Source organism: Drosophila albomicans, chromosome 3, assembly GCF_009650485.2.
Source record: "Drosophila albomicans strain 15112-1751.03 chromosome 3, ASM965048v2, whole genome shotgun sequence".
Classification (NCBI taxonomy): domain Eukaryota; kingdom Metazoa; phylum Arthropoda; class Insecta; order Diptera; family Drosophilidae; genus Drosophila; species Drosophila albomicans.
The window spans coordinates 48967873-48990127 of record NC_047629.2 but is presented as its reverse complement, the minus strand read 5'-3'; the positions used below and the strand labels follow the sequence as shown (position 1 = coordinate 48990127).

Here is a 22255-nt window from a genome sequence, read left to right as displayed (position 1 = left end):
TTACTTGGGATTAAATCGAATGTTTCGCTTTGATTGAGTCGTTGAATCAAACGTTCGTTTATTTCATTTGCTTAGCTGCAATATGCGCGTTATAAATACAGTTTACATTCATATTATATGTACAAATTCTACAGATACATATGTATATGTATGCATATATAGATATTCCCTTTTTTATGCTTGATATATTCTCATAACATACATACATATGTATCAAGACAAATGCATGTGTGTGTGTGTGTTTATTTACATCTCATTTCGGCTGTACATAGTCAAACACTACTTAGTTAAATTTTAAATTGTTAATTGTTTTGCTCTTCATAAAAGAACTTAAAAATTGTGTGTGAACTTAGCTACTCCAATTAATCTTTTCATATTCATATTTCTCTCAGTAATACAATACTCTACTGACTTGACTACACAGCTAATTGCACTTACATTTAGCTTCAGTTAATTTTATATATATTTTTTATTATTTATATATGCGCATATATATAAATTTACAGTTATAGTAGTAATATTTTGGAGTTGCTACAAATCTAGTCCTATTTACTTAGAGTAGTAAACTTATGTAGTTTTCTCGTTTACTATATATAAAAATTAAAATGTTTCTGCTGCTTTCATTTTCTTGCTGCTGTTGTTGTTGTTGTGAGTTTGAAAGTAATTGTGTATTACTTTGTTTTTCTTAGTATTATTACTAATCTGGTTCTTGTTTAAATCCAGCTTAATCCAATTGCACCAACAATTTGATCAATTATCTTTCAATTGCTTTGGTTGAAAACATGTTCACGAAAGCTTTTGATCTTCTGCACAAAGAAAGATTCTAGCGCTTCAGCGCATTTGTAGAACGACGACTCCTTGGGATTATAATAGCGGCAGTTATCAAAGATTTTTGTCATATCACCAATGAATTCAGCGAGCTTGGTGTAAGTGTTTGATTCGAGTTTCATTTCCATCTTCTTGAGATCTTCAAATAGAAATAGGAGAATTAATAAGAGCAAAATCGAATGTGTGTCGGTCGATCAACTTACCCATGGGCTCCTTAATCACTTTGTAATAGTCGGGTGCCTCGTCCGGATCAACCGGTTCCATAAAAGGCCAGGCACTCTTGTGCAACTGCAAAACGGAAATACAGTTATCAATATGATTTGTCGTCTAGTAAAAACAAGAAAGAACGCTACAGTCCAGTGTGCTGATTTAATGAACTCAAAAAAATATGGCATTATTCTTAAAATATACCAACCAAATGACTATTTGGTATATTGCTCGACTGTGAGATACCCATTATTCATTATAAATAAAAGCAAAACAGTGCATTACTCCTAAAATATAGCAAATTCATATACCACAAAATATACTGAAGGTCATATTTGGTATATTGATGAAGTACTACACTCGAAATATACCATATAAGTTAAAATATACTAGATTGTTACCCAAAACAGCTAAGACCCCATTGCAGTATGCGTAATTTGCCATACAAAAGTTTTTCTTAAATGACTTATACAATTTTTAACCGATCACAACCAAAATTCGCGACTTTAGCTTCAAAATTACGCTTATTATTCGATTTTTGTCTAATTGTGCATACGGACAGACAGTTAGACGGACAGACGTCTAGGCCTTTGACGCTTATCAAAAATATATATTCATTATAGGGTCGGAGATGCCTCCTTCTGCCTGTTACATACATTTTCTACACAAAAAGTTATAATACCCTTCATCCCTATGAGTAGCGGGTATAAAAAGTGTCCCACTCACCTGTATTTGCCTGATCAGGCTCTTGAGTTCGACAACTTCAGTTGGCGTTAGGCATTTGGTGTTCGCCGTATTTGCATCGGAATTGCGTTGGCAGTCGGGACAGACATACTCGTCTATGTATTCGGCCTCGCTTTGGACAATGCCAACGCAACGGCCATGGAACCAGTCCTGGCACTTATCACAGCAAATGTAAAATTGTGACTCATCGTATGGCTGGCGGCAGCTGCAGTAAAGCTGCTGCGTTTCACGCGCCTTCTGGCAATCGCTGCAAATGTATTCGGTGAGCTTCTTCGATGCCTCCTCGGTGATGTTGACGCAATCGCCGTGGAACCAATTGCTGCACAAATCGCAACCAACATAGAATCTGCAAGATGGATTAATTGGCATCGATTTCGATTTGAATTTAATTTGTTAAGCATACTTGGTGTCGTCGTAGGGCTTGCGGCAAATGCAATACAGCTTCTCCTTCTTTCTGGTCATCTTCTTGGGACGTCCTACGCTCTGCCGGCTGTGCAGCGATGTTGGAGGCTCGGCGGACAGCGTGCGTGCAGTGGTTGGCGGCTTCGGGTTGTTTCTGTAATTTATTAATAGTTAGAAACTAGTAAAATCAAGAATTAAACTTTTAAAACCTACTTCTTCGGCTCATTAATCGTTTGATCCAATCGCTCAGTGTATACTGAGGAGCGTTCAATTTCCTTGCGTGGCGGCGTTGAAGTGCTCAACGTGCGCACATGTCGCTTCACCTTGGCCTCGACTTCCTCGCGTATCTCATTCTGCAAATTGCGCTCGAGCAGCGAACGCTTACGTAAAATGCTCTTCTTCAGCAAATCCTTGTGGCGCTCCAGCTGCGTTTGCTTCGGCTCACTGAGATTTGCGGTATCCTCAAGTGGCAACGGCTTACGATTGTTGCGCACCGCGCTGTTGTTGCTATTATGCTGACTGCTGTTGGACACGGTGTGTTGACGCTTCGATGGCGTGCGTAGCTTCCACTCCTCATCGTCATTGTTGTTGTTGTGACGCGTCGAAGCGGTGCGACGACGTGATGAAGTGCTAGCCCCGTCCACCAGAGTGTTGGATCTGTGCGTCGATGGCGTCCATTCGCCCAAGTTCTGGGAATTGTTTAGCTCCTGCTTTTTGCGCATATTCACCAGCTTCTCCTCAAGCTCTGGGCTCAGATTGCCTTGTTTCAGGGCATTTGAAATGGCTAACGAAATAGAACAGAGATTAGTTGGGATGTTGATAGATATATCTTTATGATATTGCTTACATTCTTGTATGTAGCCGCTGGTGACGACAAAATTCTCGCTCTGCTCGTTGGCATATTCTACGCCTTCCAGTGTCGCAGCAGTTGCTGCTGCTGATCCCTTGTCGTTGGCATAGCTGTTGTTGCAGTTGTTGTTGTTGCTGCTGCTGGTCGAGCTATGCTTATCAGCTTGGGCAAAGCCACTGGGCTCGAGCAGCTCAATGGATTCACCGCCGCTGGCAGTTGTGTTGTGGTTGTTCTGGTCGTCGTTGTTCTCGACAAGAGCTGAAGCCGTGGCGGCGTCGTTGTTCTCACAAATGATGTTGTTGCTGCTGATGCTGTTGGTGTTGTTGGTGGTGTTGGAGTTAGTCTGTAATAGACATCGATTGGCGGCTTTAGCACTATCAAAATGATTTAATTTTACGGCTTGATCTTGATTAGATTGTTTGGCATTATTAACTACTACAGCTAGCTGGGAATCTTGCGCACTTCCATCATTACTTTCTTGGGACTTAAGACTACTTTGATCAGATGAGGGGCATGCAACATCATCATTAAACAGAGGCGGCAAAGGCAACGTGCGGGGCTTCGTAAATCTTGATATCTCAGGCTTCTTGCGCGGCGGACTGCACACAACTATAATCTCCTCTTCATCATCATCATCGTCGTCGTCGTCGACGTCGTCATCATCATCATTATTCTTAGCATTATTTTTATTAGTATGGCATAATGCAGCAGCATCTGTGGTTGCAGCTTTCACCTTGGCGCCAGTTTCTTGCAAGACAGAATGTTTTCTTTTAACACAATCATTTGAGTTGCGAGCAACCTAAGTGGTTTCAAATATTATTGACGGTTGTTCGCTCAAAAGTAATATTTGGTTAAGTGGAAGGTGGATAAATATGTACATAAAATTAGACTTAAGTTATGAAATGTGGATCGGCACCTACCTGGCTTTAATCAGAGATCAGTTGTAGTATTTATTCCAGGCAACCTTTTTTAATTTTATTTATCGTTTTATTTGGTTTTGTTAATGTTTGTGGAGTTGTTGTTGTTGTCGTTGTAGTGGTTGTTGTTGTTGTTTTGACGAAGAGATTAACACGTTTTTTTTTTTTTTTTTTTTTTTTTTGGTTGGAGTTGTAGTTGTTGACACACGGATTTTGGATTCGGATTTAAGGCAATGCATTTTGGATTACATTTTTGTCGGTTTTGTTTTGTTTTGTAATTTTCAGATTAGGCAGCATGGCAGCATTAAAGGGTATTCGAAAGTCAGTTAATTAGTTTTCTCTCTTTCTCTCACTCCCTCTTTTATTAAAAAAAGCTTGCTTTAAATAAGTTATAATGAAAATTGCGGCAAAATGTCTTTTGTGATTGATTGAATAGTGTGTGTTGTGTGTGAGGGTGTGTGTGTGTAGATGTATTGTTGTGTGGTGTTTGTGTGTAACTCTTGTTTTGTTATTTTTTTTTTTGCTTTTGCATTGCTTTTTGAACAAGTGTAAAATTTCATTTCGATTTAGATGAGATGATTACAAATATGGTTAAGCCTTTGTGTTATATATAGATCATTTTTCTTTTTCTCTTATTGCTTTTCTTTTAGTTTTCGTTTTTCTTTCTAGCTCTCACATGCGCTGCACGCGTCGTTCGGACGAGGACGGGGGGAGGAGGGTACGGAGTGAAAGACGGTCCGGTCCGTCGTTTAGTTTGCCATTTATATGAAAAGCAGATATCTCCGATCTACATATATATACATATATATATTGTGTATTATATGTATATATGCATAGATGTCATAAGTCAGCCAACTAAAACTCTGTGTGTGGGTTAATCTCTTCGGCAATAACTTTTCTCTTTTTCTTTTCTTTGATTTTTCATATATTTTTTTCATTATTTTTTTTATTTTCTTTACTTTTTTTTTAGCAATTGGAATTTTGGCCATATTAAGGAGAAAAAACAACAAATTTTGATTGGTTCGATCTGTTTTGGTTTGGTACTCAAATTCAACTGATTTCTGATTAAAGTCGTTTCTTTGATAAAAATACTTTGTTTTTTTTTTTTTTTACATATGTTTGATTAGCTTTAAAATAGTTCGCTTACAATGGGGTTTTACAAAGTTTCATATTATTGGTATATACAACGCATATATAGGATATGATATCATATATATATGATGTATATATTTAGGAAGCGAGCGCTTTTTGTCAACACAAAGGCCAATTTGCAAATAATCATCCAACTAACTCAGAAACAAAAATTTACACACAAGTTTCTCAATATATATAATCAATGTGTGTGCATAATATATATTATTAAAATATATATATATATATATATACTATATAAGTGTGTTATATTTAATAACTAAAGGTAGCGTGGGAGAGTGTAATAAAAGGTGGGAGTTATAGGAATAGTATTTACATCGTACGTTCGAAAGGATTTTTAAGTTCTCTCACATTTTCAATTAATTTTCCAAAAAGAGTGTAAAAAGGTAGAAAATGTGTAAGTGGGGAGTGTTATTATTTTTTCTTTATCTAAAAACCCATCGGATAAATTGGTCGACACAATTCTGCTGCAATTTATATACTTTTTTGGTAATTTGTTTAGTATTTTTTAAAAACTATTTAGAGTTACTTTTTATTGTGGTTGTCACCTAACAAACGAACACGAATATATATATATATAGGAAGTGAGAATTCATTATGCATATAAATATGATTGATTCTGCTCTTGAGTTTATTGTATGAAAAGAAACAGGATTGGTCATCGGTATTTTGTGTATTATCAATTAATACATGTATATTTTTATTGCAAAAAGCGCTTTACATAGATTACAAGTAAACATAGGATAGTACTACAGATACTATATAGAGTTTTTGTAATAGCCAAATAATGAAACTAGGCAAGAAAAATTCTATTTAAACGCATTTCGGATAATTAGCGTGTGTTTTTTGTCTAATACTTTTTGCCCTGGTCGCTAATATTACGTCACAGTCTCGATTTAATTATATATTATTATTATTATAAGTATATTGCTTGCTAAATTATTATAATCGGTAATTAATTAATGTGATAAATAAGGTAATAAAATTAAAAATGTAATTAGTTAACTCAACTTGAATGCTAAACCCAAGGAAATATTGTATAGTAATATATTGGTAATGTTTCATTCATTATTTTTCATTCTTTCGGCAATTCTTATTATGCTTTGTTCTTATCATTCTTAACGCTAATTATAAATTAAAATTACATAACTAAGTAGTAGTAAGTAAACATATTAAAATTACGAATTGAAGCCAGGTCAAATAAATACGTACAATTTAAATTATATATATATTGGAATATCTTCTCTATTTCTCTTTTTCATCTATCTCTCGGAAGAATTAGCTAGCTGCATCTAAGTATTTATGACATGAGTCTTGTTTTTTCATTTTATAACTATTATGTATGCGTGTGTGTATGTGTGAGTGTTTTACTTTATGTGTATGTGTGTGTTTGTTGGAGAATTAGTTGATAATAATAATTACAATTTTTGCAAAATGAAGCCTTTTTGCTGGGGAATAAAGTCGCTCGAATCAAACACTCGTTACATGCCGTAAAAAGGAATGCGTATGAGATATCAATGTAAATCGTTGTTTCTTACTTTCGTAGTGTGAGTGTGTGTTTTGTTTGTGTGTGTGCGTGTGAGTGTATCGATTGTGTATGTGTGTGTGTGCCAAATGTAAAAAACAGGTTTAACAAATAAATTATAAGTACCAAACAAAACTTGTGTAAATCGAAGAAAAAATAGAACGTAATAAATTAATATTGATAGCAACAACATGCTTTTCGTTTTCGCTTGTTCTTTGTTCTCAGCTAAACATTAACTTAAATATTAAATTGTTTAAATCATATTAATAATAATAATAATAATAGTAGTAGTAATTGCATGAAAAGCATGTTTCGAGAGCTGAGCACAGCCTATAAAGTGCTTTTCAAACATCGCTTTCGCTTTTCTTTTTCGCTAACTTTTTCTTCTCTCTAGCTAAACTGTTTCTGTGTAGATTTCTTTTTTCTTTCGCTTATTATCTCTTAAATGAGTTTTCTTTTTTTGCTGTTGTTGTGTTGCATTTAAAAGCTACTCACTTGTTGATGTGTCGCCGATTGATGCACAGGTGTCAACGGAGGCGGCTGCGATGATTGTGCCGCAGTTTCCGGCTGCACAGCAAGATAAATTTTTGTTGGCCCTAAAACACCGAGCTTGCCATTTGATTCTTGCGCTGCAAACACGAGAGGAAGGAACATCAATTAGTATTGATTCGTCAATGATTATAATTTAATTAGCCTTACCTTTCATTAACTGCTGCTTGACTTGCGTCTGCACCAGCTGCAGCTGTTGTGCTGTGAAGTCATTGCCCACCAGACCTTGCAGCACAATGCGTGGTCCGTGCTCCGTTTGCAGCACTTGGGCGGTTACGCATTTGATCACTGTGCCAGGCGGTTGATTCTGCAGCAGACTTTCCTCCACACTCAACTGCTGTTGTTGTGCAGCTGGCTGCGCTTGCTGCACCACCTGTTGCACAATGTGCTGCTGCTGCTGTTGCTGCGGCTGCTGTGTCACCTGCTGCACTTGCTGCACCACTTGCGGTGGCGCTTGCTGCACCACAGTTTGCTGCTGCTGCTGCTGTTGCTGTTGTGTCGGCAGTTTGACGGGCGAAGCTTGGGGACTCGCTTGTGATACGGCCGGCGTTGCATTGTTCGTCACAATGTGCGCATTTCCATCGCCCTGATGCTTGATGTGTGCCACAATTTGCGCCTGATTGTTGCCCAAAGGTTTGACAATCACTTGCTGGCCATTGATCGTTGCCACCTGCAGTTTACCCTGCGCCAATTGCTGTGCCAGCGTCGAGTTTGGCACCAACACTTGCTGTGTGGTTGCCTCAGCTGTTTCGGCTGCGCTGCTTTGTGGTTTCTCCTCAATAACTTGCTGCTGTTGTTGTTGCTGTTGTGGCTGCTGCACCACAATCTGCTTGACCACCTTGGTCTGGGTTGTGGGCGTCGCCGCTTGCACAGTCTGATTGGTTTGGACCACAAATTGCTGTTGCTGCTGCTGTTGAGGCTGCTGCACAACGTGCTGGGTGGTTGTTTGCTGCTGCTGTTGCGTTTGTATCTGCTGCTGCACCATCTGCAATGCTTGACTTTGCGGCACATTGCGTTGCGTGACAATCGTTTGGCCCGGACTCAAAATGATGCGTTGACCGCCCACCACAATCTGTTGCTGCACATTGCTGGTGTTGACAATCTGCTGTATCACCTTCTGTGTGGGCTGTGCGCCCACCTGTTGATTGACCACAATCTGTTGTTGCTGCTGCTGCTGTTGGGCTGGCTGCTGCTGTATGTGCTGTTGCTGCTGTTGTATTGTCTGTGTGTGCACAATTTGTTGCTGCTGGACTGTGGCAGTGCTCTGCTGTGTCTGTTGTTGTTGCTGCTGTGCACTCGAGGCTGCAGATATGATTACCTTTTGACCCTGCGCTCCTTGTGTCACCAGCAATTTGGAGCCCTGCTGCACAAACACTTGCTGAGATGGCGACGCATTTGTCACCACTTTCGACACTAATTTCTGCACTGTTGGCGTCGTTTGCTGCTGTTGTTGTTGTTGTTGCTGTGCTTGTTGCTGTTGCGCCAAGAGCAATTTATTTCTCACCTGCGCCAGGGGCAATGTGACGCGCTGTGATGTTGCCAACGTTTGGGTCGCCGGCGTTTTGGCAACATGCTTCAATGCAATTTGTTTCATCACCGGCGTGTTAGCAGCTGAGCCAGCAGTTGTTGTTGCCACCGCCTGTGGGGTTTGTCCTCCAGTTGCCAGCGTTTTAATTGGCAATTTCCCTTTCACTGCATTTCGAAAAAAAGAGAAATCAAATGTTAATTGATTACTTTCGTGATAGATTATAATTGTGCTGTCCACTCACCTGGCGTGGCGACATTCGATGCTTGTGTCGTTGTCAGCACATGCAGCTTGCCATCGGGCATCTGCACCAGCTGCTGGCCGGGATTGAGACCACGCACACTGACTTTGCCATCTGGGCCACGTATGATTTGTACTTTATGCGGCGTTGCCGACGGCGTCGATGTGCTGGACGATGATGTGCTGGCATTCGATTGTGCTGCATTGGAGGGCGCTGGACTCGAAGAGGATGCCGTTTGGGCTGTCGTCACTGTGCGCGGCACTTGCGTCACAGCCTGCTGAATGATGCGCGTGGTGCCATCTGGATTCTTGACTATCACACGTCGGCTGCCAATCACTTGTCCCTTAACTGCAAATACGAATTCAGATTTAGTTGAAGTTTCTTTTCTAATAGTGTTCATTGCATTAAATTTACCTGGCGTTGATGAGCGCGTCACTTCGCCGCTAGAGTTGAGTATCTTGCGCTGCTGATGCGCGGCACGTTGCAACTTGAGCTGCTGCTCCATTTTGTCTTTGACCTCCTCGTTGGGCTTTGGTGCCAACAGCACACGTCCACCAGCCGGGCTGCCATTGCTGGGGCTATTCGCAGCACCGCCATTGGTTGCCTCGAGTTGTCGCGAGGCCACCGAACGCGTGACGGTTGCGAGGCGTGCCTTCTCCTGCTTCTCGCCAATGAACTTGATTTCCCACAGCTCCAGCTTGTCCTCGTCCACCCATTCCTCGCTAATCTGCGGCTCTGTGGGCTGCGGCGACTCGGCACGCTTCCGTTTACGCAAGCCAGAACGTATCGATGTGACCTCTGAAGAAGATTAAAAACCAATTAATAAATATGCATTATACATATTGAAAATGCAGGCAAGTTTTGACTGTCGTAGACCCTTTTTACGAATAAATTAATAACCTAATGGAGTTCAGTATTCAATACTTTACACTTATTAACGGAGATCAATAAAATAATAAGTGGCTACTCTTATTATTATGGACTTAATGGAAAATATGAACATTCTATAATAAAGATGTTGTTGTTTCGACTGTGATAGACCCTTTTTAAATTCTTTTATACTTATTTTCGGAAATCGGCAGAAGTTTTGATTATAGAAATGAAGAAATATATCATTCTATACTATAGTAATATAGTATCAACTGTGTTAAACCCTTTTTACTATTAAATAAACAACCCGTTGGAATTAAGTGTTAAATTCTTTTATAAATTGGCGGAAATTTGTAAAAGTTCTGAAGAATCAATACAAAACATGTGATTAATCTTATTATTATGGAATTAAAAGTTGATATGATCATTATGTAATATAATCCGATACAGTAGAGACCTAATATTAATTGGAAATGGATACATAGACACCATTTGATTTATAATGTATATTTTGGATGTTATTTTGCCTCATAGGCACATTCCGATTTTGCAAAATTTTTTCAATTTGAGTCTCATTCTGATTTTGATAAACCTAATATTTCCTTTTTGAAGTCTTCTCAAAACTAAACGTGCCTAAAAAGTTATGGTCAAACACTCACCTCGAATAGTCTTTGGCATCTCCAGTGGAATGACGACCTTGCGCCGCAGATAGCTCGTCTTTTCGCCATAGCGACCAGCGTGACGCAACTTGAGCAACTCCAACGTGACAATCTCGTTCTCGGTGGTCACCTGATGCTTGCCATCGGTGGACGGTGACTTGGCAATCATGTCATCCCAGCGCAGACACGACCACAAAATGCGCAACTGCAGCGCAATGCTCGACAATGTGGTGGCATTCGATGTGCGATATGACCAACAGGTGCGGAACAATGGACGCGAGCATTGATACTGCCAAATGCTATTGTTCTTCGCCGCATGATGGAAGCCACTGCTGGGCGCTTTGCCCGCCAAACGAGCCAATTTCAACAGCTCGTAACGTGGCAAGACCAAGAGACTGCGTTTTTGCTTATGCGTCAAGAAGTTGGAGATGAGCGGATAGCGTGCATAGGTCGCATTCTTTACCACCTTTGTCTTGTCCTCTGCCTTGACCGATTGCTCGTACAGCTTGGCCGCATCGCGCAGCAAATAGACGCGTCCTCGCGATGAGGTGGACGAGTAAACACGTTCGCTGCCATTCTCAAAGTATTCGCGCTCGTACTTGGTGACATCCTCACGCTTCACGGGACGCGCTGTGATGGGGAAGCGACGATTCTGCTTGTTCAACGGTATGTCCTTGTCGAGCGTCTGATCGAGCACATCCTTGGTGCCAATGTAGGCCTTCTTCGGCTTCTGTGTGCGCTTGCGTCGTGTGTTTGCGAATATGTCCACATCATCGGCATTCGCTGTGGAGCTGGCGGCGCTCGCTGCTGCGGCCAACGAGTCTTCGGTGCTCTCGATCTCCACATTGCTGCACACATCCATGCTCTCGATGTAGTCCATTTTGTCCGAGTCTTGTGTGCTCGTATCGGGATTCATACTGGCATCCTCTTGCTTAACTGCCACCTTCTCCGCGGCTGGTTTCTCCTCCGACTCGACCAGCAGGCAATCCTTGAGCAGCTGCTCGCTAAAGGCAACGGCATGCTGACGCGCCTGATCCCAGTCGTGCAGCAAGTCAAGCGGCGCCTCCGACTCAAGCGTTTTGTTGTGCTCATCGACCTCCTCGAGCGTCAGCTGCACCGCTTCCTTCTTGCCCTCCGTGAGCTTCTGCTCGAGTATGGACGGTGGTTTCTTCACAGCACCCAGAATGGCGGCAACAGTCTCCTTCGAGCCGTTGCCTGCCGTGTGCGCCTTGCGTAGCAGTAGCAGCAGCTCCTTCTTGGCACGCGCCTTCTGCAGACAGAGCGGGGAATAGCAAGTGTTTTGCGTGATTTGTGAGACGGCATTTGAGTTAGTATTGCACTCCTTTGTATAGCAGCGGAAGGTCTTCGCAAAGCGATTCAGCTGACTGAATTGCATGCGCACTGTTTGAATTTGCTTGGCCAGCGAATTGACGAGATCGAAATTCACAGTGGTGGCCAGATTCTTGCCGGGACCCGCCGATTCGGTGAGACGCATCAAACGCTTCTCCAAATACGTTTGTTTGTTGTTCGCGGCGGTCGCTGTAATCAACAGCGGTTTGACATCGCTTTCCACATCCGATTTGAAGGCGATTTGTTGCTCCACCTCGGCCAATTTTGTGCGACGCTCTAGCAAATCATCCAGGCGACATTTGCGTGCCACCTTCGGGTAGTAATGTCGTCCTGGTGCTGTCAGGGCTTTGCTCACATCAATGTGTCCGGCCACACGCTCACCCACATCCTCATAGACCTTGATGTTGGTATGGTTCTCAGGCAGATAATGGCAAATCTGTCCCTCGCTGTGAATCGATTCACATTGCTGCATAAAGCGCTGTGTGCGCGGATCAACGAGCACGCTCTCATTGACAGCCGTCTCCGTCTCCTCTTCGCCCATCGAATAATGCACATAGACGCGAGCATGGGTCAACGGTTGGGCGCGCGTGCGTCGGGCACGAACTCCGCAACGGCGACTGCTCGACAACCAGAGCCAGCCCCATTGGCCGTGGACACGATACTCCTCGCCCTTTTGCTTCCACACCTGATGCTTCAGGCCCAGCGAGTATTTAATGTAGTTGAAGGCCAAGCGATTGCGTTCCTCCTCATCGTCGCGTTCACGCTTCTCGCGTTTCTCTTGCTTCTTGCGCTCCTCACGCTCTGCGCTCGTGATGCGTTGCAATTGCATGTGTCCCAGCTGCTCGTGCCACACGTTGGCGAAGACAACGCTTTTGAGTGACGACTGAAACAGCAGCATTACGGCACCGAAATCTGTGGCTCGTTTCGCATTCATTACGGCGCTGTTCCACATCTTTTTGTTGTTTAACCAGTTGGGATTCATAAAGGAGGCGGCAATATTCGATTCGAAATTGATGAGCGTCTGGCGCAGCGTTGTAATAATGTTGTCACAAGTGCCCATCGTGATGCCTATCCATTTGAAATCCGATGCAGTCGTTAGCGAGAATTTGTGCGACAAATGGCGACGCTTGTCGCGCTCCTCGTTGCGTTGAGGCTTGTTCAGTGCTATCGGATTGGTGGCATATTGATTAACATAGTTCTTAAAGCCCTGCTCCATGCCCAGCTTGAAGTAGAGTGTGCCGCTGTTCATTTGATTCGTCTTCTGACGTGTCACCATCTTATTGTCCTCCGCGACCTTTTTAGCTACCTCAGCCGGAGGAGAAGATTCTCCGTCATTTTCTTCCTCATCATTAGCTGCCGCTGCTGCCTCCTTTTCGAGCAGTTCTTGTGTAGCCTCTTGCTCGAGATCGATTTGGGTGCGTTTGTTGTTGTGTTTGTGCTCGTTTGTCAGCGATTCGGTTAACTTCATCTGACGCTCAATCTCCTCCTGGCGATCGGTTAGCTGTACATACAGTCGCGACTCCAACTCTTTGGCATCCATGCGCTTTAGCAGCAACTCAAACTTGGCCAGATTACTGTAATACCAGCAGGTGCCATCGAGCTGATCCTCGACAAAGATGCGACGCGCAATAAACCAATAGCGACGACCATGACGATCGACACCCAGATTATCGTGACGGATGAGCACACCTTGCTTCTCCTGCGGCAGCACACAGTCCACCACACCGGATACCTTGTGGGAGCGACACAAGCCACACTGCCAGTCTTCGGTGGGCACATCGTTCATGGGCGGATCGACGCATTCCAAGTGATAGACAGCCGGGCATGTTTCGCAGCACAGCAAATCTCCGAGACGATGACACACACGACAATGATCGTCATAGTGTATGGGTCCCTCCTGGACCATCACGTCACGCACGCAGTTGGCAGTGAGGAATTGATCGCCCAGAAATTGCAGCACAGTCAAACGATTATCGACACCCGAATACGGATATTCACCGGAGCAGAGGATATGATAGACGTCACGATCGAATTCCTTATCACTTTCCACATAGCTGCGCAACACTTCGGGCCAGGTGATGGCATCGATCAGATACAAACTTATGTTAACCGTATCCTTCTGATCAAGCGGGCCAAAATGGGTGCCCTGTACATCCTCCTCGCGTAAGATTGCCTTCAGCAGCATTATGTGAACGTCGGTGAGCAGAGCACTCTGCTCCTCGCACACCAGAGCCGCACAAAAGTCCTCGAAGCGGAACGGTGAGAGACGCACCAGATGACGAAAACGTCGCAATACTTCATAAATACTTAGAGCGCGCAACACATGCGCATTGCCAATGAATAGATCTTCCGATGATTCCGGTAACTCCAACGCAGGGAACTCTCTGCCCTCCTGCAGCCAAATGGGCTCTGGACTGGGCGGACGTGGCGGCCGTCCGAGGCCGTTTTGTGTGAAACTGCAGACGGAAAATTCCGACTCGCTCTCGTTGGCAGCATCCAGACTCTCGTCGTCGCTGGGCGTCAGCAGCATATCGTCTTCATTGTCCGACTTCTCGTCGTCCGAATCGCCGAAATCGGACCCATAATGGTATTCCGATTCGTAGCCTGTCAAATCAAGAAGGAAATCGATTAAATTACGTATATTTGTGTGTTTTGTTGTTTGTTGAAGTGTAGATGGATTGCTGCATGCCTAGATGTTTCAACATTTACCTTTCAAACGCCCTGAGTAAGTGTTTGTCATAACGGTTGTCTTTCTGCCGTTCCTTACTAGTCTATTCATTTGGTCTTCACAGTTTCTTCGCTTTCTTTCTGTATTACTTCACTTATTTAATACTTTACGCTATTCTTTGCTGATTTTCCCGCTGTGCTTTCACTAGAGTTGCAATCAAACGGCAAGCTCACCTTGTCCTCTTCAATTACGTCTTCTAGCCTTCTGTCTACGCTTCTTCTCTGTACTTTTCTTAAGTATTTCTCTTCAGCTGTCGCTAAAATACGTTTGAAGCCGTCGTAAGGTGTTTAACAATATCAATCCGTTCTTTTCCTTGTCTTTTACCTACTTTTTTCTTTACTACTCAATAGTAATTTTTTAAATTCGCGGTATCATCAGCGAAAATTCCTCAACTTCTTTGATTTCTTCGGCGTATGGTGCAATTGCCAATGTAGCCTTTGTAATTGGTCTTTGAAATCGTATACAACTTTACATTACTTTACTTGTCAATACAACACGTAGAACTCTTTTATTTTTGCAAGAGATTTGACAGTTCCTTCGCACACATAAAAATCAACTAAAATGTATAGAAAGTAGCCTACTATGTTCACTTTTTAAATTGCATGTTTAGTGATTTCTTCTCTATGTTGACTACGATTTAAGAGCAGCTAAGTTCATATTGACCGATATTCAGTTTTCCTTTAGCAAGTTCTTGTTGAATTTTTCGTCTGTAAACTGTACATTTTGCTAATTTATTTTGTATCATTATTAAAATACTTATATTAGAGCATAGAGAAGACTATTTAGGAACTCCGTCGGTTCCTCGACTTTAAGTTGAAACTTAGCTATTATACAAAAAAAGAAAAGATAATTCGCATCAGCTGTGGTTTAGTTAAATTACGGACAAACTACTTTTATCTGAACTATCAATTTTCTAGAGAAATAATTAACTTTAATTAAGCATGGGGGTGCGAATATGTTCATATTTTTGACAGCAATTTGTTTACAAATTGTTTTTATCTGGGCTATAAATGTATTCGATAGCTAAACTATCGTTTTAACTTGTGGGAGTGAAACCGATTATTTTTTTATATATCGAATGTAATTTGTTTACCTTTTCTGGCCGAATAACTGTTGGTGCTGGTGTTTGCATGTACATTTGATTTGCGTCCGCGTCCTCGCTTGGCGCCGGAGCCCCGAGCACTGCCGCGATTATTATGACTGCTGCGACTGCACTCATCGCTTTGGGGAGAGATGCAGCGTGATGCTGACGGCGTGCTTGGCTGTGATTTGCCTTCGCTGAGATATTTGGGCTTCTTGAGCAGTTGATAGTTGAAACGTCCCGACGTTGAACGCTCATTTGGCGTCTTTGGCGGGCGTCCTCGTTTTCGACTGCCACGACCGCTCATTATTTATGCTGATCGATCCGTTTATGTTTCTGTTATGATCTTCTGATCTTCCTCCAGTTCTCTCCTGTTCCACCCACTTTCTGCCTTAAATCTAGCGTACGTGCGAGCGCGGGTGTGTATGTTGCGTGTCTATGTGTGTGTGAAAGATGATGTATGCGGTATCTCAAATACGATTAGGTTTTCCACTTCTAGTTATTCTCGATGAAACGCACATTATCTAAAAAGCAAAATAAACGTTTGTTAGCAACAACAATAATAACACAAACACCAACGATTTGCTTTAGCAACTGTATAACTAGCACTCGCTCACACTCATTTTGCGCATACAGTCGCAGCAGCACACAATGTTGCCTGTATTTGTATCGCACATCACATATGTACATGTGCGGGAAAAAATCGATAAGTTTCACAAAAACTGTAGAAATATCATTTTGTTTACAAATTGCATATTGAAAAACTTTACTAATTGCATATATGGCGCCAAAAAACATACACACACACACTCACATTTACACGATTCACTAACATCATTCGGTTAAGGATGCTTTGGTCAGAAGCCAGGTTTTGGCAAATTATACATTCTCAATTTTTAATGTAGTACTGGGGTATATTCGACACACGCACAATCGTTCGTGTGCTATTGCTAGTGTATGTGTGAGTCTGCGTATATGAGTTGGTGGCACTTTTAAATGTGTGTGTGTGTATGGATGGGACTGAAGCCAACGCACATTGTCCGCCATTTATAAAACCGAGAAAATTTGTGCAAATTGCCACAGAAACGTTTAATTAACACAATTGACATTAATTTTGAATGCACCATTTACCCAGCACACTTGGCAACACATTGCTCACTCGTTGTTATATTTTATTTGAATATTATTTAACTATTTTTAAGCAAACTGTTAGAGCGACATTTACCTTACATTTTACTTCTGCACTTATAGCCCGAATAGCGTACAGTCAGCCAATCACAGCGCGTCTTTCATTTGCTAATGTCGCAAGCGACATCTGGTAGTCGTTTTTGGTACTAAACTCCACATGGTTGCATGTGCGTCACGAGTAGGGTTGCAATCGCACTTGTTATCGATAGTTCAATACAATATCATCTAAATTTCAAAAATTTGCAATCGTTTCGATGATCGATGCCGGCACCGGTTATTTTTTTTGTTTGCTTGCATAAACGGTCAGTTGAATATGTGATTTTGTCAATAAAACTTAAAACGGAATTTTTTAAAGAGTAATTTAAAAGTTATAAGAGACATGTAGCCCTGCGCATATTGCACGTTATCTTATCAGCGAGCAGCAAGCAATGCGTTCAGGTCCGCGATATGTGTGTTAGACGCTGATTTCGCTAGTATTACTTCATTCTGCGCGCCCGTCGGATGCACTTTATAAATAAGCTCAACGTTAAAACCGAAAAAATGCTGTAAAAATCGCTTATTTATGCTCTTAATTAGCATTACGTGAAGATATCAATCGTGGAGACACACATACCGCAATTATTTATATAGTTTAATTCTAAACGTTACAGTTTTATTGACATGTGAGTAAATAAGCTATTTGCCCAGATAAAGATATTCTACATACTCACCTTACCAATACAACTACACCTGTCTGTTGGAATTCCGATTATTATTATTATTTGGAATGTACATAGGTTGTGTTGTTTAGTGTTGGTATTAAAAGTTATCATGTCCCCCAAAGTTGTAATTTACTACGCCAAACAATACATGCCATTTATCTAAGTACCTGATGGGGGAGACCGTGCTATTTCCGAGCTTATCATTGCGTTTTTTTATTATTATTATTATATATGTACATATTTGATTTTGTCATCGATTTCTATTGAAAATATGCGAACATAATTTTAATGACTATACTTGTGTATTCAACGGTCGTAACCAATTCTTTTTAAAGAATTTCTTAACTACAGAGACACACAATCATACAAACACGGTCATTTCACATGACGTCATATGTCTGCGTAAGGGGTTTTATAATTGGAGTAGCCAGTGAAAGATAATTAATGTACATTCATGTTGATAGGTTTCTTCTGTATGTGTGTGTGTGTGTGTGTAAGTAGGTTCCAAGCATTTTATAGACGCCTACAACTTAGATATAGATATCGCAGTGTCTTCAATTATATGTACTTATCTCTAGACGGTTTAATACAAAAGAAAACGTGTAGAGGAAATACGTATTAATCCATTTCCATAACACTTGGAGACGGCATTGTGTTTCGGTTTTAAGGGTAAGCAAAGTTCAGTTAACAGCAAATTATTTGTTTATTGCTGTTTTCGTTTCAGCGCTTAAACAAACAATACAAACGAAAAATGGCAACTCACAGTTGGAAGATCGGTTTCTATTTCATTCCTACAACACTCATATATATGCTTATAATACTAACAAATGCCAAAGATGTTACGAACGCAGTCGATGTCGATGATGTTGCAGTTATACTACAAAATAAAAGGTTAGACTCAATTAGTAACTATGCTATTTATATATCTAATTTGCGACTAATATTATGATTGTAGTACAACCATGATGCTGGAGAATCTAACAGAAGTTAACTATAGCACTGTGACAGCAGCTCCGACTTCCGAATCGACGAGCACACAACAAACACCTCCGATGAATACAACAGTTGTAGCGTCACTTTCGTATGCTAATAGCACAACCTCGTCCCGTCCCCCAGACACCTCGCTGTCAACAACAACATCTATAGCACCGATCCAGATACAGCGACACAATCAGGTGGAACTACCGAATACGCCGGCGGATTGTTCGCAACGTGAAAAATTGAGAAAACAACCGATACCCACATCAAGTTCTCGATTACGCAAGTGCTGTCCATTTGGAGAGAATTTGGATTTCTATCGTGAGAACCAAAGCGATTCTCAATGTGATCGAGCGGTCCACAAGTTTGAACCGATCGTAATTACCGCCGAGCTTTACGATAATTGCATCGACGATCTGGAAGTAACGCCAGAACTGACCTACGAAATAGGCAATCCATGTAATAGGTAAGTTTAACGATCGAACTCGATGAATCTCAGACTAACAGAAGTCAACAGTTTGATGGATTTATTTCCTTCTTAAAGCGGCATCATAAAGATAACTCTAGCTAACTTCATATCAGAGTAATAATATTGTATATCATCTAAAGTTAAAGTATAGCAACTTTTCATAGTAGCTATAAATAATGTAGAGTCCCTAACTACCAAATCTTTTTTTATAGGGTGATTAAGAAGACAAAAATTTAATCTGCAATTATAGAATTTGAAAAAGTTTATAGCTAATGAAATATTTAACACAATTTTATTATCTTAAAACACAATTATAAAAAAGTATAAAACTGATATACTGATATACTGATATATATATTTGCTTGTTATAGTTATCATTATATTTTGTCTGCTCATCAAACTGAAACACATATATATCTTTAGAGCTCTGTAACCCTTTGAATTTATTGCAGTGTTAACCTTTTCAGCTCCTTTCTATATAATAGTGAGGAAGATCTGCTCTTCATTATGCAGAATGGAGATCTCTTGATCCTAGACAAGAACAGCAATGAGTCCTATGCGGTTGAGGAAAACTATTGCGTGGATCAAGATAAATCCGGCATAATGATCGCCTTCGTCTGCATCACCCAAGTCGAAGAGGTGTCCAAAGCCAAGATCATTATTGTGGCTGTGCTTATGCTTGTGAGCATGCCTTGTCTTCTGCTGGTCACATATTTGCATCTGACACTGAAACTATTACGCAATCTTCATGGCTGGTCATTGGCCCTGATGTCATTGTGCTTGGCCTGCGGTTATTTTGTCTACTCGGTGGTTCACATCTATGGCATACCATCGGGTGGTTTCATTGGATATGTCATCCAATTCTTTATCTTAAGCTTCTTCTTCTGGTACTTTTGCATCTGTTGCAACGTTCTCCTGAACATCTGGTACAAGTTGCCCTACTATGTGCAGCTGAACAAAACCGGGACTATTCTCAATTTCATTGCTTACCTGCTGATCGCCATCACTGGACCCGCGATACTTGTTTCCCTAACCGTTCAGAAGGGTTTACCTGGCATGCCATCGTATTTCCTGCAAGGCATCACGGAATCCATTCGTGAATCCCAACGATACTTTATACCTCCGGTGTCTACAATGCTGGGTCTCAGTTTTCTGGTAAGTCACTTTTCCCAAACTAAATCAAAGTTTTATAACATAGTTTTGCGACAATCTGCTGCTAGTTTCATTATCAATTCACAGTTTATATTGATAATGGCTTCTGTTTACTCATTTATCTGTTTCTTTTTTCAACACCCATTGTGTAAGTGGTTAAAATGGGTATTTAAGTTTTTATGATTTGAAGCATAAGCATTATGTAAATTATATTTTTATGAGAGCCTGAAGGTGCTAGTCGTATCTAATTGAAATAGGGAATTAAAAGAATATTTAGTATTACACTAAAATAATAATAATAATATTTTTATGATACAGTTTTGATCTCAAGAATTAAATATATTTACTTAGTGCCTTAGATAACAAAATTTCACCCGCTAATAAATCAAAGGAAAGCGACTACAAATCATATTTAAAAAGTAAATCCTATACTTTTAGCATTTGTTTTATAAATTCCGAATGCAAGTCAACGGCAATCGTACGTCATATAAAGAAGTAGTTCAAGAGAGAGATTTATAAAGCTTAGAGGGTATTTAAACGCTTGGACGCAAAGTATCTTGATATGGGGCGTTTCTACTGAAGCGTTCTTACTCGGTTCCAATTAAAAGAGTTACTAAATATATCGAGCAGATGTTATCTTTAAAAGAAAAAAAAAACCTGTTTTTGGTGAAGTAATTTAACTTTAAATAAAACTTGTTTACAATTGTAAGAGACGTTGATGTTGATATGACGCTACAAAGAAAGTACCATTTGAGTCAGATTTTTGGAATTTCCGGGTAGCAACTTTGTTTGGCAATCTGGGAACTCCTCAGCGATGACTCGATTTACGGTGGCTTTTATTGTAGATATATATTATAGAACAATAATGTGTACTGTATTGATTGAGTCTTAAGGTCAATGTACTCCAGTCTAACATATCCATTATGAAACATAATAATGCAAGTTTTTATATTTGTTATTCTAGGTTTTGGTCGTAGCATTCTTTGGCTTTCAACGCATCAAATCAGATGGTTATTTGCTAGTGAATGATGAGGAAAAGGACTCTGTGACACCCAGACGTCCTTTCGACATAGAGAAATACGAAGATGTCAAAAAAGAGTAAGTAATGAGGATTCTATATAAAATAAAGACTTGTTATATCCGCTATCCATAAGGTAGAAGAGTATTATAACTTTTGGCCTGAATGAAATGTATGTAACGCACAGAAAAAGACATATCCGGTTCTATAAAATATATATTCTTGATCAGCGTCAACTGCCCAGACGATATAGCCATATCCGTCTGTCTGTTCATATGAAACACTGGATCTCAGAGACTTTTAGAGATAGAGATATAATTACTATTTATTACGAGTTGATTGTCTGACTAACTGGTATATTTTTCCTTTTAAAGTATATTTTGAATGTAGTGCTATACCAATATACCAAATACAGTATACATTCTTAGTATTTTGTGGTATGTTAATTTGGTATATTTTAAAAAGAATACCGCACTATTTAGCTCTTACGAAGAATAAGTATCTCTAAGTCAATCACACTCGACTGTAGCATTCTTACTTGATTTTAATTGAAATTTCTTTTGCAGTGCCAAATGTGTCGCCTTGCTGGGAATTATTGTGGTGCTCGCTTGGCTCTTCGAAATTGTCACATTCTATTCGCCTGGAAATGAAGGTCAGTAACTTACTATTCATATAGAAATTTGAAGCTTCCCAACTAATAATTTGTTCATCTTAAACATTACAGTCTACCTGCTGCTCTGCGATATGATCAATGGACTGCAGGGTCTGTGGATAATGCTGATATTCCTCGTGGTGCGCAGGCGTCGCACAATAATCTTGCGCTGGTGGCACGATCGCGGTTCGCATCTCATCTCCGAGGGAGGCACTGAGTTGCAACCGGTTAACAAAGCTGCGAATCCTTCATAAGAATTTAGTCATATCACACACACACGCACACCAAATACAACTTAATTATATATGTTATGTATGTATATATATATAAATTGTTTATTGCATTTTACATAGAAATGTATTAATATTAAATCTTTTCTTCCTTTCTCTCACTTGTATACATAAAGTGTCATTGAGTTGAAATGTCCGTTTTGTATTTTTATATTTGTGTGTATTTTAATTAAATATAT

At 40.6% G+C, this 22255-nt stretch overlaps 2 protein-coding genes across 9 annotated transcripts; one reads left to right on the top strand and one right to left on the bottom strand.

Moving 5' to 3' along the window:
* Positions 1-28: 28 nt before the first annotated feature.
* Positions 29-16941, bottom strand: LOC117571565 (nucleosome-remodeling factor subunit NURF301). 6 transcript variants are annotated; one of them, XM_034253769.2, is made up of 13 exons: positions 16854-16941; positions 15641-16152; positions 10470-14423; positions 9355-9738; positions 8944-9288; positions 7325-8866; positions 7121-7254; positions 3029-3830; positions 2395-2965; positions 2183-2335; positions 1762-2125; positions 1032-1116; positions 29-967 (listed from the first exon to the last, which is right to left on the bottom strand). In XM_034253769.2, the coding sequence occupies exons 2-13, from the start codon at positions 15933-15935 to the stop codon at positions 762-764; spliced, it is 8835 nt and encodes a 2944-aa protein (XP_034109660.1). In that variant the 5' UTR covers positions 15936-16152; positions 16854-16941; the 3' UTR covers positions 29-761. The 6 variants fall into 6 exon arrangements, with proteins under 6 accessions (XP_034109660.1, XP_034109662.1, XP_034109661.1 ...); XM_034253771.2 differs by having other exon boundaries at positions 16859-16875; XM_034253770.2 differs by lacking the exon at positions 16854-16941 and adding an exon at positions 16760-16827.
* A 203-nt stretch (positions 16942-17144) lies between these two features.
* Positions 17145-22208, top strand: LOC117566999 (probable G-protein coupled receptor Mth-like 14). Of its 3 annotated transcripts, none has more exons than XM_034246675.2 (8): positions 17145-17478; positions 18096-18186; positions 18242-18408; positions 18473-18961; positions 19417-20119; positions 21081-21214; positions 21701-21786; positions 21859-22208. In XM_034246675.2, the coding sequence occupies exons 3-8, from the start codon at positions 18269-18271 to the stop codon at positions 22038-22040; spliced, it is 1734 nt and encodes a 577-aa protein (XP_034102566.1). In that variant the 5' UTR covers positions 17145-17478; positions 18096-18186; positions 18242-18268; the 3' UTR covers positions 22041-22208. The 3 variants fall into 3 exon arrangements, with proteins under 3 accessions (XP_034102566.1, XP_034102565.1, XP_051859412.1); XM_052003452.1 differs by having other exon boundaries at positions 17147-17478; positions 19432-20119; positions 21859-22207; XM_034246674.2 differs by lacking the exon at positions 18096-18186.
* The last annotated feature ends 47 nt before the right edge of the window (positions 22209-22255 follow it).

Bases quoted from the DNA above. Each gene is read 5' to 3' on its own strand.
- LOC117571565 (XM_034253769.2), bottom strand. From the start codon at position 15,935: ATGAGCGGTCGTGGCAGTCGAAAACGAGGACGCCCGCCAAAGACGCCA. The intron at 2,336-2,394 runs GTAGGTTTTAAA...AATAAATTACAG, and splicing joins ACGATTAATGAGCCGAAGAA to AAACAACCCGAAGCCGCCAA. The intron at 2,126-2,182 runs GTATGCTTAACA...TCCATCTTGCAG, and splicing joins AAGCCCTACGACGACACCAA to ATTCTATGTTGGTTGCGATT.
- LOC117566999 (XM_034246674.2), top strand. From the start codon at position 18,269: ATGGCAACTCACAGTTGGAAGATCGGTTTCTATTTCATTCCTACAACA. The intron at 18,409-18,472 runs GTTAGACTCAAT...TTATGATTGTAG, and splicing joins GTTATACTACAAAATAAAAG to TACAACCATGATGCTGGAGA. The intron at 20,120-21,080 runs GTAAGTCACTTT...TTGTTATTCTAG, and splicing joins TGCTGGGTCTCAGTTTTCTG to GTTTTGGTCGTAGCATTCTT.